Consider the following 16,383-nt stretch of genomic DNA (forward strand, 5'->3'; position numbering starts at 1 on the left):
GCTTCAACAAAGTACAAAGTACTGAGTAAAAGGTCCGAATACTTATGTAAATGTAATATTTAAGTTTAACATTGTTATAAAGTTGGAAACATTTCTAAAAACGTGTTTTTGCCTTGTCATTATAGGGTATTTCCTGACGATTGATGAGGGGAAAAAAACGATTTAATCAATTTTAGAATAAGGCTGTAACTTAACAAATTGTGGGATAAGTGCAGGGGTTTCCAGCATAATCTTTTTTACTATTGCCTAGGTTTTAACTTCAACCCATTTGTATGTACATAATCATTTATGACCATATGTACCTCTGTGATTAATAATGATTGATTGTGCACAAAAGTTGAATTGCTTCCACACCCACCATGCGTCATGTGTGTAATGGTCATGTGAGATGTCATGTGTATATTCTGGGAAGTGAGCACTCAGTTTGTTGGAAATGACAAAGCTCAGTTTTGGATGGAAACGGTGTCAATAAAGCGGTAAATTGGGAGCTTTAACAGTGTTCAAACTAGTTCTTAACTGTAAGTAAAACAGAAAACAAATAACCTCAGCTACACACTGTGCAAGACTGCAGTGTAATAGCTGAAAAGTGACTTTCCAAAGGAAACAGGCATAGTTACTGTATGTAGCCTACTGTAAGTAGTACAACACAAAAACTATGGTAAACCCAGCTATACACTGTGTGGGTAAACAGTAGTGTAATAGAGATGTCAGTTTCTAATTAAGAGATAGTTACTGTCTGTACTGTAAAGTGTAACAACTATAGTAAACACAGGTACAATCAAATCAAATGTTTGTCACATGCACTGAATACAACAGGTGTAGACCTTACCTTGCAATGCCTACAATCCCTTAACCAACAATGCAGTTTTAAGAAAGAGAAGAGTTAAGAAAATATTTACTAAATAAAATAAAGTTAAATTTTTTTTGAAAAAAGTAACACAATAAAATAATAATAACGAGGCTATATACATGGGGTGCCGGGAGCGAGTCAATGTGCGGGGGTACAGGTTAGTGGAGGTAATTAAGGTAATATGTACATGTAGGTAGGAGTAAAGTGACACTTGCATAGATAATAAACAGAGAGTAGCAGCAGTGTAGAAAAAAAAAGGGGGGGTCAATGCAAATAGTAGCCATTTGATTAACTGTTCAGCAGTCTTGTGGCTTGTTGGTAAAAGCTGTTAGGGAGCCCTTTGGACCTAGACTTCCTGAGGGGGAATAGCTATTGTCGTTCCCTGTTCATGACTGTCTTGGTGTGTTTGGTCAATGATAGTTTGTTAACAATGTGGACACCAAGTAACTTGAAGCTCTCGACCGGCTCCACTACAGCCCACTCAGTGTGAATGAGGGTAAACTCGATCCACCTTTTCCTGTAGTCCACGATCAGCACCTTTGTCTTGAGGGACAGGTTGTTGTCCTGGCACCACACTGCCAGGTCTCTTACCTCCTCCCTGTAGGCTGTCTCATCTTTGTCGGGGATCAGGCCAACCACCGTTGTGTCGTCGGCAAACTTAATGATGGTGTTGGAGTCGTGCTTGGCCACGCATTCTTGTGTGAACAAGGAGCACAGGAGGTGACTAAGCAGGCACCCCTGAGGGGCATCTGTGTTGAGGATCATCATGACAGATGTGATGTTGCCTACCCTTAACACCTGGGGGCGGCCCGTCAGGAAGTCCAGGATCCAGTTGCAGAGGGAGGTGTTCAGTCCCAGGGTCCTTAGCTTAGTGATAAGCTTTCAGGGCACAATGGTGTTGAATGCTGAGCTGTAGTCAATGAACAGTATTCTCACATACGTGTTCCTTTTGTCATCTGTGGATCTGTTGGGGCGGTATGCAAATTGGAGTGGGTCTAGGGTTTCTGGGATGATAGTGTTAATGTGAGCCATGACCAGCCTTTCAAAGCACTTCATGGCTACAGACGTGAGTGCTGCGGGTCTGTAGTTATTCAGGCAGGTTACCTTGGTGTTCTTGGGCACAAGGACTGTAATAGAGCTAAGATGTGAGTTTCCATTGGAAACTATGACAGTTACTCTCTGTACTGTAAAATAGTGTAACAGAAATCTAACCCAGCAACTGTGTGAATAACAGTGTAATCTCACTATGGTGGCATAAACAGTGTAATAATACTCTGTCTATAGTAAACACTGCACAATACTGTATGATAGTATATAATAAGACCTAGAGTATCAGCCTTAGTCTCATACACTATCCGTGAAGGGACGTTCTACCCAACACACGTTTATAAGTTATTTCTTGCTATATACAGGTACGTGTAGGTTCAGGTTGGCAGGACTTAAGGGAAAATGTGTTTATATCTGTGCTTAGTCCTGCAATGTTCACCTCTCGTTAAGCTAGCTACTTTGCATAGCTCGTTCACCATGGAACACACAAGATAATAGGCAAGATGGCTGCTCCCTGTGAGAGAAGAGATGTGGTGCACCTCGCAACACCTCCCGGAGTGAAACACACAGTCTCCCGATCTTGCAGGTTAGGCGCGGTCCCCGAACCCGAAGGCTATAACCGGGAGGGTACCGGTGGACAGACAAGTCTCACAGACAACTAAGACAAACCCTCAGCGCCGCAATACTGGTAGACCAAACCAAGTATCGCCCAGGTTGGTACACTGTCACAAGTAATTAAAACAGAGACAAAACCCAAACCAGATGGCACAAGCCAAACCAAGTGGGAGGACAGCAGAGCACCCAGATGGTAAGGCTAGCTAGCTGCTCCAAGCTATTGAATAGCTGCAGGTATACTTCTGCTCTTACACACTAACATAGAGCTCTTACCAAGCCACTTCTCTCTGGAATGAGCCGAGAAAAGGAGGAAGTAATGTGTCGGCAGCTATTTAAGGGGGTCAGCCTCAGCACTACCAGGTACACAGGACTAGTCTGAAATCCTTACTCGGAATGTATTCTGCCGCACGGAAGTATATCATATTGGAGTGATCCAATATAGTGATACATAACCCCCTGGACAGGAGCTGTAATGAAGCTAACACAGTCAAGCAGACAAACTGGGCTGAGATGTTTCAAGGCCTGGCTTAGTGAAAAGGGGACAACTATCTGTTTTGAGACAACTGCAAAAGAAAGGTAGAAAACTATTCAGGGGAGTTTTATGGCAGTGTGAGGAATATTAAGGGTGGAATGTACAGGCTGAGCAGCTACACGGGTCTCTGTACCCAGTTAAACTGATACATAACGACCCCCCCTCTGAGCCTTTCCTGGTGTTTAATGAAAGACTCAGAGTTCACAACATCCAACGTCTCGTGGACATCGTTAAACAACTGCAGCGACAGGGGAAGGACAAGGCAACGCACCATGCAGCCATCAGTGAGCAGGACCACGAGAAGATAAAGAAGTCAACAGCAGTAGAACCAGACACCTGAGGAGCTCGTAATAAAAACTTTACAAGAAGAGGCACAGAGTGTAACTAACAACTGGCTTTAACCCAGACTATATTGTCTGGTGAAAGGATGAAATAAAACTAAGTTACTCATAAAAAGTACATTTTTAATGAAAACATGTAGTTAATATTTCATGTTATTATTATTATTATATTATTTGAATATGTTGGTAACCATTTTATAAAAGCAATAAGGCCCTCGAAACAGAGAATTATCAAGGAAAAACACCCTCCTAAGAACAGTCCTTAGTCAGGAGTTATTCACACGATAATCCACAGGTTCTCAAGCGTTATTACTGAAATATAAATGAAATGAATGCTGTGAATATAAATCCTGTCCACAATAACAAGTGTTTTATACTGTAGTGCTGATAAATTAAGTAGGGTACATCCTTACTTGTAGTCAAAGTTGTTGACACCAGTTGACTTTGCGTTCCATCTTCCAGCACAGTGCAGACAGTGACAGAGTACTGAGTACCACATAGCAGGTCAGAGAGAGTGATGCTGTGTGAAGACGTGGTAGTGATGTGTGGTTCTGTCCCTGGACAGTGGTAGGAGATCTGGTAATGATGTTGGGTTTGGTCCAATCCTGGTGGCTGGTTCCAGCTAACAGCAGCTGATGTGGAGTCCACTGAGTCAACAGTCAGCTGGTCTGGAACAGGAAGTACTAGGGGAAAATACATTATTATTAATGTTACAGTTTAAGTCTAGAAATATACTACAGGAGGAAAAGTAGAATAAGTCCAGGGATAAACATGTATGAACCATGCAGCCATCAGTGAGCAGGACTACGAGAAGATAAAGAAGTCAACAGCAGTAGACCCAGACACACCTGGGGCTCGTAAAGAAAGTGTGGTTCACATCAAATCAAATTGTATTCGTCACATGCACCGAATACGACAGGTGTAGACTTACAGTGAAATGCTTACTTACGAGCCCCTAACCAACAGTGCAGTTTAAAACATATATATACGGATAAGAATAAGAGATAAAAGTAACAAGTAATTAAAGAGTAGCAGTAAAAAAAATAACAATATATACAGGGGGGTGCCGGTACAGAGTCAATGTGAGGGGGCACCGGTTAGTTGAGGTAGTATTAACATGTAGGGAGAGTTAATTAAAGTGACTATGCATAGATGACAACAGAGAGTGGCAGTGGTGTGGAGGGGGGAGGGGGGCAACGCAAGTAGTCTGGGTAGCCATTTGACTAGATGTTCAGGAGTCTTATGGCTTGGGGCTAAAAGCTGTTTAGATGCCTCTTGGACATAGACTTGGCGCTCTGGTACCGCTTGCCGTGCGGCAGCAGAGAGAACAGTTTATGACTAGGGTGGCTGGAGTCCTAAACAAATGGCTTTTTCCTGGACTATATTGTCTGATGAAAGGATGAAATGAAACTAAGTAACTCATAAAATTACTTTTTTTTATATGTTGGCAACCGTTTTATAAAAGGCTCTCGAAACCGGGAATTATCATGAAAAACACCCTCCTAAGAACAGTCCTTAGTCAGGAGTTATTCACACGATAATCCACAGGTTCTCAAGCCTTATTACTTAAATGTAAATGAAAAGAATGCTGTGAATATAAATCCTGTCCACAATAACAAGTGTTTTATACTGTAGTGCTGATAAATTAAGTAGGGTACATCCTTACTTGTAGTCAAAGTTGTTGACACCAGTTGACTTTGCGTTCCATTCTCCAGCACAGTGCAGACAGTGACAGAGTACTGAGTACCACATAGCAGGTCAGAGAGAGTGATGCTGGGTGAAGATGTGGTAGTGATGTGTGGTTCTGTCCCTGGACACTGGTAGGAGATCTGGTAATGATGTTGGGTTTGGTCCAATTCTGGTATCTGGCTCCAGCTAACAGCAGCTGATGTGGTGTCCACTGAGTCAACAGTCAGCTGGTCTGGAGCAGGAAGTACTAGGGGAAAATACATTATTGTTAATGTTACAGTTTAACTCTAGAAATAAACTACAGTAGGAAAAGTAGAATAAGTCCAGGGATAAACATGTATGAACCATGCAGCCATCAGTGAGCAGGACTAGGAGAAGATAAAGAAGTCAACAGCAGTCGACCCAGACACACCTGGGGCTCGTAATGAAAGTGTGGTTCAAATCAAATTGTATTTGATTGCACCGAATTCAACAGGTGTAGACTTAAAGTGAAATGCTTACTTATGAGCCCTTAACCAACAGTGCAGTTTAAAAAATATATATACGGATAAGAATAAGAGATAAAAGTAACAAGTAATTAAAGAGTAGCAGTAAAAAAAAAAAATATATATATATATATATATATATATACAGGGTGGTGCCGGTACAGAGTCAATGTAGTTGAGGCAGTATGTACATGTATGTAGAGTTAATTAAAGTGACTATGCATAGATGACAACAGAGCGTGGCAGTGGTGTGGAGGGGGGGTGCAAATAGTCTGGGTAGCCATTTGACTAGATGTTCAGGAGTCTTATGGCTTTGGGCTAAAAGCTGTTTAGATGCCTCTTGGACATAGACTTGGCGCTCCGGTACCGCTTGCCGTGCGGTAGCAGAGAGAACAGTCTATGACTAGGGTGGCTGGAGTCCTTGACATATGGCTTTTGCCCGGACTATATTGTCTGGTGAAAGGATGACATGAAACTAAGTAACTCATAAAATTACTTTTTCTATATGTTGGCAACCGTTTTATAAAAGGCTCTCGAAACCGGGAATTATCATGAAAAACACCCTCTAAGAACAGTCCTTAGTAGTCGAAAAAGTATTAAAGGCCAGCTTGCATTCCTTTAGATATGGGAAGAAATAAGCTTAAAACAGAAGTCACACAACAAAATTTGGATTTGTAAAGTAACAGAAATGAGGGGTTTCAGCTATATTCATTTAGCACTGCTGCTAAATTGTTGCAACCACACCAATTTCTTTAAATATAAAATAAAAGAACGCTGTGATTATAAATCCTTTCCACAATAAATAGTGTTTTACACTGTGCTACTGATAAAGTTAAAGCAAGCAGAGGCAGATCAACTCCTTGACATAATGACTCACACTAATGGGAAGCAAGAATTCAGATATTATAAAAACTTGTATTAATTTCAGCACCAAACTGCATGATGAGATCTGGGGAATTCACCATCATATATTTCTCATCAGGGAAGATATTGTACCTTCACATCCCATATTGACACATCCATTATGATTAGTTCATCGTTATTTTGATAACTAGTTCAAGTTTAATACACATTTACACCAGACATCATAATTAAGTTCGGTACTTCCTTACCTGTGGTGAGGGTTGTTGACACCAGTTGACTTTGCTTTCCATCTTCCAGCACAGTGCAGACAATGACAGAGTATTCAGTAGCAGGTTCCAGGTCAGAGAGAGTAAATCTGTGTGAAGATGTGGTAGTGATGTGTGGTTCTGTCCCTGGACAGTGGTAGGAGATCTGGTAATGATGTTGGGTTTGTTCCAATCCTGGTGGCTGGTTCCAGCTAACAGCAGCTGATGTGGTGTCCACTGAGTCAACAGTCAGCTGGTCTGGAGCAGGAAGTACTAAGGGAAAATACATTACTGTCAGTGCTATAGTTTAACTCTAGAAATAAACTACAGGAGGAAAAGTAGAATATAAGTCGAAAAAGTATTAAAGGCCAGCTTGCAATTCCTTTAGATATGGGAAGAAATAAGCTTAAAACAGATGTTGGATTTATAATATAACATAATGTCTGTTCTGTTTACTGGTAAAGAGATGAGCTGTAACAAGGTGAGGTAGATATCTTACTAGTGCAGATGGTTGTAGAGACTGGTTCACTCTGTTCCCCATTCTTCAGCACAGTAGAGATGCTGACAGTGTACTCAGTACCAGGTTGCAGGTTTGAGAATGTGTTGTGGCAGTCTTTAGTATTCTCTGCATGGAGGTCTGTTCCTGGGCTGTAGTAGGATATGAGGAAGCGCTGTGGGACTTTCTCCATTCCTTCAGCCTTGGTCCAGTGGAGAGTGAAGGAGGTCTCTTCCAAATGGTCTATCTTTAAATCTCTGGGTGGAACCACTGGAACAAAAATATTTTTATGTTAAGAAGATCCATAACAAAATCTCTTAAAACATGACTAAAACCAAACTCTTTACCTGTGGATAACGATGCTGAGACCCATCTGCTTTGTCTTCCATCTTCTCCCTCTGTGGCCACACTGAACTGGTACTTTTCACCAGGTTGGAGACTGCTTATTTTCAGATGATACCCGCCTTTCACTTTTGATGAGTCCGTTTCCCCCAGGTCACACCCCCAGGTCACTCTGAACTGGTGTGGCCCCTTCAGCCCCTCAGGAGAACCCCAGCTCAGAGACACAGAGTCTGATGTCACTGACAGGACCCGGATCTTCCCAGGAGGGGGCAGCACTGGTGAAGACATGACAGGAGAGAAAAAAACAGACTTCATTGGAACCACAAATGCATACTACTTTATCAGAATTTAAGAAGTAACAAATCATATCTTAAACAATAATTTAAAAAATGGTATATTCATAATTGTTCACAAGTTCTCACTAAAGATCTCAAAGAACAACTTTTGGGCCAATTAATTATTGATTGTACATGCACTTACTGTCGACTGACACTGGCCTTTGGTGTTGCTCTCCATCAAAAGTCTTGAGCAGTGGAAACAGAGTAAGAAATCTTTTCATTGAAAAAACTAAATGTTTATGTTGCAAAACAAGCAATGACAAAGCTTGTAGCTTGAACTTGCATAAACAGTATTAGCAAATCTTCTGTAATAAGTACACTACATTGCCAACAGTATGTGGACACCTGCTGATCAAACATCTCATTCCAATATCATGGGCATTAAAATGGAGTTTCCACTAGATGTTGGAACATCGCTGAGGGGACTTGCTTCCATTCAGCCACAAGGGCATTAGTGAGGTCAGGCACTGATGTTGGGTGATTAGTCCTGGCTCGCAGTCCGTGTTCCAATTCATCCCAAAGGTGTTCGATGGAGTTGAGGTCAAGGCTCTGTGCAGGCCAGTCATGTTCTTCCACACAGATCTCGACAAACCATTTATGTATGGACCTCGCTTTGTGCACAGGGGCATTGTCATGTTGAAACAGGAAAGAGCCTTCCCCAAACTGTTGCCACAAAGTTGGAAGCACAGAATTGTCTAGAATGGATCAAAAGGGGCCTAGCCCGAACCATGAAAAACATCCCCAGAACAATATTCCTCCTCCACCAAACTTTACAGTTGGCACTATGCAGTCGGGCAGGTAGCGTTCTCCTGGCATCAGCCAAACCCAGATTCACCCAGATGCATCTGTTGGACTGCAAGATGGTAAAGTGTGATTTATCGTTCCAGAGAACGCGTTTCCACTACTCCAGAGTCCAATGGCGGGGAGTTTTACACCACTCCAGCCAACGCTTGGCATTGCACATAGTGATCTTAGGCTTGTTTGTGGCTGATCGGCCATGGAAACTAATTTCATGAAGCTCTCGGCGAACATTTAGTGTGCTGACGTTGCTTCCAGAGGCAGTTTGGAACTCGGTATTGAGTGTTGCAACTGAGGACACGCGCTTCAGCACTGTGGTAATGTTCTGTGCGCTTGTGCGGCCTATCACTTAACGGTTGAGCCGTTGTTGCTCCTAAATGTTTACACTTCACAATAACAGCACTTACAGTTGACCGGGGCAGCTCTAGCAGGGCAGAAATTTGACGAACTGACTTGTTTGAAAGGTGACATCCTATGATGGTAACACGTTGAAAGTCACTGAGCTCTTCAGTAAGGCCATTATACTGCCAATGTTTGTCTATCGAGATTGCATGCCTGTGTGCTAGATTTTATACACCTGTCAGTAATGGGTGTGGCTGAAATAGCCGAATACACAAATTTGAAGGGGTGTCCACATACTTTTGGCATTATAGTGTATATTCAGGTATAATGAGGGGGTAAATAACTACCTGTTTTCCAGCTTGTTTTATCTCTTCAATGATCGTGTCATGACCTTTGTGCTTTGTTACCGAACACTCCAAGCAGATCAGCTTCTGGTCTGTCCTGCAGAACACCTCCAGAGCTCTGTGGTGTTCCTGACAGAGTCTCTCCTCCAGGTCTCCAGTCACCTCTACCAGTGTGTGTCTCTGCAGTGCTGATATTGTATAGTGCTTCCTAACGTGGGTCTCACAGTAGGACACACTGCAGTTCAGACAGAACTTCACAGCTTGGACCTCAGAGCAGATATCACAGGGTACCTCTCCTGGCCTGGTTGGGAATCGGAAATAACATTTATCAAATACATTGATCACAAGAACCTGACCCATTCAGTTTAACACATAATGGCCTGATAATATAACACATGGTAACCTTCCTATAACTCTATGCTATCATGATAATATAACACATGGTAACCTACTCATCATATCTTCTGTGCATTTTTGTCTCACCTTCAGTCACAAATAATTACGTTTTTTTTCTATTACGACATAGGCTCAAAGGAGTATGGAAAATATTACCCTTTGAAATGAAAAGGGTGATTCATGGATTGGTCACTCTTCATTGATAAATAACCAGATGAAACAGACTCTGCCATCTCTGGTTGGGCCCTGCTAGTAGTACAAGACAGTCATGCAACATAATACAACAATGAATATTGAGTCAGAATTCATCATTTTAGTTAAACTAATTTCTACAGACGTAAAATTATTTTGATCCTTTATCCATTTATCAAATATATTGATGAACAGATTATTTTCTCTGATGTTTACTCTGCACTGCAACATTAAGATGAAAAAGTAAACCATGTGATAACTGAAGATATAGATTTATAGGTGGTTATTACTAAATTATACAACGGGTGGGTCTAATCCTGAATGCTGATTGGTTACAACCGCATTCCAGTCAGTGTCTATTCTATAAATTACCACCGGCTTAATCTATGACGTTAAAATGCCTATTTACTCTGTTCCATCTGACTGCACAATCCACTGTCTCATCAGCCCAGACAGGCACTTTATGAAATTGATCTCCACTATAAAAAGCATCTAGACATTATCTCACATTTCTTTTAGACTAACATTTAGTTTTCAACAGCAGAGATTTGTATAAACCTTGTTGTCTGTCTCCGACATTCGCAACATTGTTTCAATATTGAAATTCGATATCCTGCTGTCCCATAGTAATGAACATGTAGGGGTCAGGATGAGACAGACAGGCAGTGTTTCTCAGCCAGTTGAAATCATGAATCAGCTGGCATCATTTTTATGGATATATACAAAGAAATGTCAATTGAAAAAAGGTCAAACGAAACAAAATGCAGCTAGTTTAGTCTTTCCAGCTTCAATTTGAAGTGATTGTGTTAGCTGTGTTGTTGGCTAGCACCTCTGAACAACAGTGTCCTGACGAGAGAGCACATGTTCTAATCCAGGTGAAATCGCTCCTCATATACTCATTGTTATGGATGTATCCAAATAAATGTCACTAGAAAACAGTTTAAACAAATGCAAATGCAGCTACTGTTGTTATTCTGGCTGCACTGTTTGACGTGACTGTAAGTTAGCCGTAGTTGGCTAGCTGGAAAGCATGGGATAAGAGTGTTACCAGCCAGTAGGGCAATGAAACATTTTGAACGAACGACTGGGTCACGTCTCTGGCAACCGAACCAATAGAACGAACAACGACTACACAAGGCAGGTAGCCTAGTGGTTAGAGCGTTGGACTAGTAACCGGAAGGTTGCGAGAATGAATCCCTGAGCTGACAAGGTAAAAATCTGTCGTTCTGCCCCTGAACAAGGCAGTGTTCCTAGGCCGTCATTGAAAATAAGAATTTGTTCTTAACTGACTTGCCTAGTTAAATAAAGGGTAAAAAAACACAAATAAAAAAACAGCCGGCTTGGGTAGCAACCCTAGATTTGTGTCGGGACTATATCTTGTGGAAGAATTAAATAGTATGAATAAATTAATCAAAATAAAGTTTTTAATGAAAATATGTAAATCATTATTTGAATATGTTGGTAACCCGTTGTATAACAGTGATAATGCCCTCGAAGCTGCTGTTCGGGCCTAACAACACCCATGCAAACATATGCTCCAAACACCGACTTCTCTGGCATTATCACTTAATTATAGAGATGGTTCTAAATATGTGAAATATGTGAATAGCAGTAATGTGAATTGAAGCTTCTCTTCTAGACAACTACATGTATAACATCACTGTTCTATTACCTGGTAACATGTAGAAACTCACCCTTTTCTTTGTGAAGTGGCCCCCTCTTTGAAATGAAGAGGGCGATCCATAGATTCACCACTCTTCATTGATAAACAACCAGAGGAAACCGACTCGTCTCTCTCTGGATGGACACTGCTAATAATACAAGACAAATCAAATCAAATGCAGCATTACAGAAGTGAACTAACGTCGGCCCTTGGTTTGTCCTCAGTCATTTACGCTAACCAAATCTTTTATATTTTCAGTTAAATGTACTGTGCAGTAACTCTGTGTCCTTCTAAAAATATATTACTTATAAAATAGGATACAGATCTAAGTCTTCAACGAGCACTTGTGTGCACACACACACACACACACACACACACACACACACACACACACACACACACACACACACACACACACACACACACACACACACACACACACACACACACACACACACACACAAACACACACACTTCTTCATATCAGGGTCCATGATCTCATCAAGATCCTTGTTTGGTGACCCATCCTTCAGTCTTTCTTTAGTGATGGCTCCACCCTCAGCCCCCTGCTGATAACTCATTATAACTCTCAGAGAGGAGGTCTCACAATCCTGAAGAGGACTGGTCTGGTCCCATAACAATCTGATGATAACTCATTATAACTCTCAGAGAGGAGATCTCAGCATCCTGAAGAGGACTGGTCTGGTCCCATATCAATCTGTAAATAAGAAGAGTAAACAGCATTATATTAAAACGTTTAAATACAAAAGCCGAGTAGGCCTACAGTTGGCCTGCTGTGCTGGGGATTTAAATTGACGTTATAATGGCATTCTGTAAAGCATTTGGTACAGAACGCAATTGTGAAAAACGCAAATGGCAGAAAAAGTGTTTATGAATAATATCACTATGTAAAAAAATATATACAGTTGAAGTTGGAAGTTTATATAGACTTAGGTTGGAGACATTAAAACTTGTTTTTCAACCACTCCACAAATGTCTTGTTAAACCTCTCTAGGGTACGTGGGACGCTAACATCCCACCTGACCAACATCCAGTGAAAGTGCAGGGCGCCAAATTCAAACATCAGAAATCTCATAATTAAAATGAATCAAAAATACAGGTATTATACACCATTTTAAAGATAAACGTCTCCTTAATCCAACCACAGTGTACGGTTTCAAAAAGGCTTTACGGTGAAAGCATACCATGCGATTATGTTAGGTCAGCACCTAGTCACAAAAAACATACAGGCATTTTCCAGCCAAAGAGAGGAGTCACAAAAAGCAGAAATCAATCTTTAGAATGTTTTTATCAGAAATCTTCAATAATATTCCAACCGGACAATTCCTTTGTCTTTAGAAATGAAAGGGAACGGAGCTCGTGCTCACGGCTGCACGCGTGACAAAACTAAAGGTTTTCACCAGACACCTGGTTCAAACAGCACTTATTCGCTCCCCCTTCACAGTAGAAGCCTGAAACAATGTTCTAAAGACTGTTGACATCTAGTGGAAGCCATATGAAGTACAATCTGACCCCATAGATACTGTATATTCGATAGGCAATTACTTGAAAAACTACAAACCTCAGATTTTCCACTTCCTGGTTGGATTTTTCTCAGGTTTTCGCCTGCCATATGAGTTCTGTTATACTCACAGACATCATTCAAACAGTTTTAGAAACTTTTCTATCAAGATCTACTAATGATATGCATAGCCAAGCATCTGGGCCTGAGTAGCAGGCAGTTTACTCTGGGCACGCTTTTCATTCGGACGTGAAAATACTGCCCCCTACCCCAAAGAACTTTTAACAAGCTATAATTTTGGCAAGTCGGTTAGGACAGTAATTTTTCCAACAATTGTTTACAGACAGATTATTTCACTGTATCACAATTCCAGTGGGTCTGAAGTTTACATACACAAAGTTGACTGTGCCTTTAACAGCTTGGAAAATTCCAGAAAATGATGTAATGGCTTTAGAAGCTTCTGATCGCTCACCGACATAATTTGAGTCAATTGGAGGTGTACCTGTGGATGTATTTCAAGGCCTACCTTCAAACTCAGTGCCTCTTTGCTTGACATCATCGGAAAATCAAAAGAAATCAGCCAAGACCTCAGAAAAAAAATTGTAGACCTCCACAAGTCTGGTTCATCCTTGGGAGCAATTTCCAAACGCCTAAAGGTACCACGTTCATCTGTACAAACAATAGTGCTCAAGTATAAACACCATGGGACCACGCAGCCGTCACACTGCTCAGGAAGAAGACGCATTCTGTCTCCTAGAGATGAATGTACTTTGGTGCGAAAAGTGCAAATACATCCCAGAACAACAGCAAAAGACCTTGTGAAGATGCTGGAGGAAACAGGAACAAAAGTATCTACATCCACAGTAAAACGAGTCCTATATCGACATAACCTGAAAGGCCGCTCAGCAAGGAAGAAGCCACTGCTCCAAAACTGCCATAAAAAAGGAGACTACGGTTTACAACTGCACATGGGGGCAAATATCGTACTCTTTGGAGAAATGTCCTCTGGTCTGATGAAAAAAAAATAGAACTGTTTGGCCATAATGACCATTGTTATGTTTGGAGGAAAAAGGGGGAGGCTTGCAAGCCAAAGAACACCATGCCATTCGTGAAGCACGGGGGTGGCAGCATCATGTTGTGGGGGTGCTTTGCTGCAGGAGGGACTGGTGCACTTCACAAAATAGATGTGATCATGAGGACGGAAAATTATGTGGTTATATTGAAGCAACATATTAAGACATCAGTCAGGAAGTTAAAGCTTGGTCGCAAATGGGTTCCAAATGAACAATGACCCCAAGCATACTTCCAAAGTTGTAGCAAAATGGCTTAAGGACAACAAAGTGAAGGTATTGGAGTGGCCATCACAAAGCCCTGACCTCAATCCTGTAGAAAATGTGTGGGCAGAACTGAAAAAGCTGAGTTTAAATGTTTTTGGCTAAGGTGTATGTAAACTTCCAACTTCAACTGTATAGCCTCGCTACTGTTATAGCTTCACTGAGTTGTTCAGTAAGGCAATTCTACTTCCAATGTTTAGCTGTAGAGATTGTCTGGAACGGCATAAATGGATTGGAGTCAAACACATCAAACATATTGAAACTCTGTTTGACTCCATTCCATTTGTTTCCATTACAGTCATTACAATGAGCCTGTCCTCCTATAGCTCCTCCAACCAGCTTCCTCTGCTACGGAGTAGTATGGAGACACTGTGTTTGCGAGATGCCGGACAAAAGGCAGTTTTAAAACTTTTCCACTACCCCTGCCGTGACTAAGGACATCCCTCAAACAAACAAAAACCGACTGGTAAATAGTTGCTTTTTAGATATGTCAGTCAGGTGGCTAGATGCCGACAGAGACTTCTGTTACAGGAACGTTGAAGGGCTCTGGATAATATTACTTAGCCAGCTAGAAGTATGAAGTAAGAAGCTGACGTTAAACAGAGCCTATCTCAGCAGGAGAAAAAATAGTTGTCACAATACTTTACAGAGAGTAGGCTACTGAGACAGAGAGATGTGGCGCTCAGTGTTGAGGCTGATACAGGCAATGCATGCAGGAGGAAGCAGAGGAGACAGAGGTTAGTACAGTGGTTCCCAAACTCAGGTCTGTACTAATCTTATCAAACAAGTTACGAACTTTAAAGTTACGAACTTTAAAAAAAAAAAAAAAAGATATGTTTCAATATGAACATCTTCACATTCCCCATCTCCCCTATATGCCTACATTAAAATGCAACCAATGTGGTTTTAAACATGTCCTATGTTTTTGTTCTGGTGCTACATGTCAGTGTGAATCACTTCACATATCTCCCCTCTTTCAGTGTATAACGGTACAGTTGTATAGCTAGGCTATGTGTTTCTAGATTGATTAAGGTGAATGAACCTACAGCAGCCAAGGTGATAATGGCTGGGGTCATTTTTGCTTGTTTTTGCTGTTCTCCAAATAGAGTTTTAACGTTTTTTTATTGTATAGAAATACAGTAAATGAGCTTCAACTTTGAGGAGCAAACTCCTTCATTCACCAGTTTACACTTTCCTCAACCTCTGACCGCTTATCGGTTTCTAGGTTATGGTTGAAAGGAAGATGGAGGACAGGACAAACTTTTTCTAATTGAGAATCTCCCATCATTGTTCACTACACCTGTACCTAACTAGTGCATGAATAAAACATGGAATGGAATTCTGAGTGCATCAGTTATCAGTATAATGAAAACATGGACTGGACTCTCAGTAATGTTCACTTGTAGGATACACTACAGTAGTTATCAGTATAATGAAAACATGGACTGGACTATCAGTAATGTTCACTAGTAGGATACACTACAGTAGTTATCAGTATAATGAAAACATGGACTGGACTATCAGTAATGTTCACTAGTAGGATACACTACAGTAGTTATCAGTATAATGAAAACATGGACTGGACTATCAGTAATGTTCACTAGTTGGTTACACTACAGTAGTTATCAGTATAATGAAAACATGGACTGGATTGATGTAATGTTCACTAGTAGGCTACACTACAGTAGTTATCAGTATAATGAAACCATGGACTGGACTATCAGTAATGTTCACTAGTCAGATACACTACAGTAGTTATCAGTATAATGAAAACATGGACTGGACTATCAGTAATGTTCACTAGTTGGTTACACTACAGTAGTTATCAGTATAATGAAACCATGGACTGGACTATCAGTAATGTTCACTAGTAGGATACACTACAGTAGTTATCAGTATAATGAAAACATGGACTGGATTGATGTAATGTTCACTAGTAGGTTACACT

General features: G+C 41.0%; 1 protein-coding gene across 1 annotated transcript in view; it reads right to left on the bottom strand.

The window, feature by feature from the left end:
* LOC139579406 (interferon-induced very large GTPase 1-like) overlaps positions 1-16,383 on the bottom strand; it is a 34,990-nt gene that overhangs the window by 16,202 nt on the left and 2,405 nt on the right. Inside the window, 10 exon segments of the mRNA XM_071407998.1 lie at positions 3,799-4,068; positions 5,052-5,321; positions 6,672-6,941; positions 7,168-7,434; positions 7,512-7,781; positions 7,987-8,029; positions 9,332-9,629; positions 9,881-9,973; positions 11,611-11,727; positions 12,054-12,297. Coding sequence (XP_071264099.1) covers positions 3,799-4,068; positions 5,052-5,321; positions 6,672-6,941; positions 7,168-7,434; positions 7,512-7,781; positions 7,987-8,029; positions 9,332-9,629; positions 9,881-9,973; positions 11,611-11,727; positions 12,054-12,160 — 2,005 coding nt within the window. The 5' untranslated portion in view covers positions 12,161-12,297.

This window comes from Salvelinus alpinus, chromosome 6 (genome assembly GCF_045679555.1).
Source record: "Salvelinus alpinus chromosome 6, SLU_Salpinus.1, whole genome shotgun sequence".
NCBI classification, from domain to species: Eukaryota; Metazoa; Chordata; class Actinopteri; order Salmoniformes; family Salmonidae; genus Salvelinus; species Salvelinus alpinus.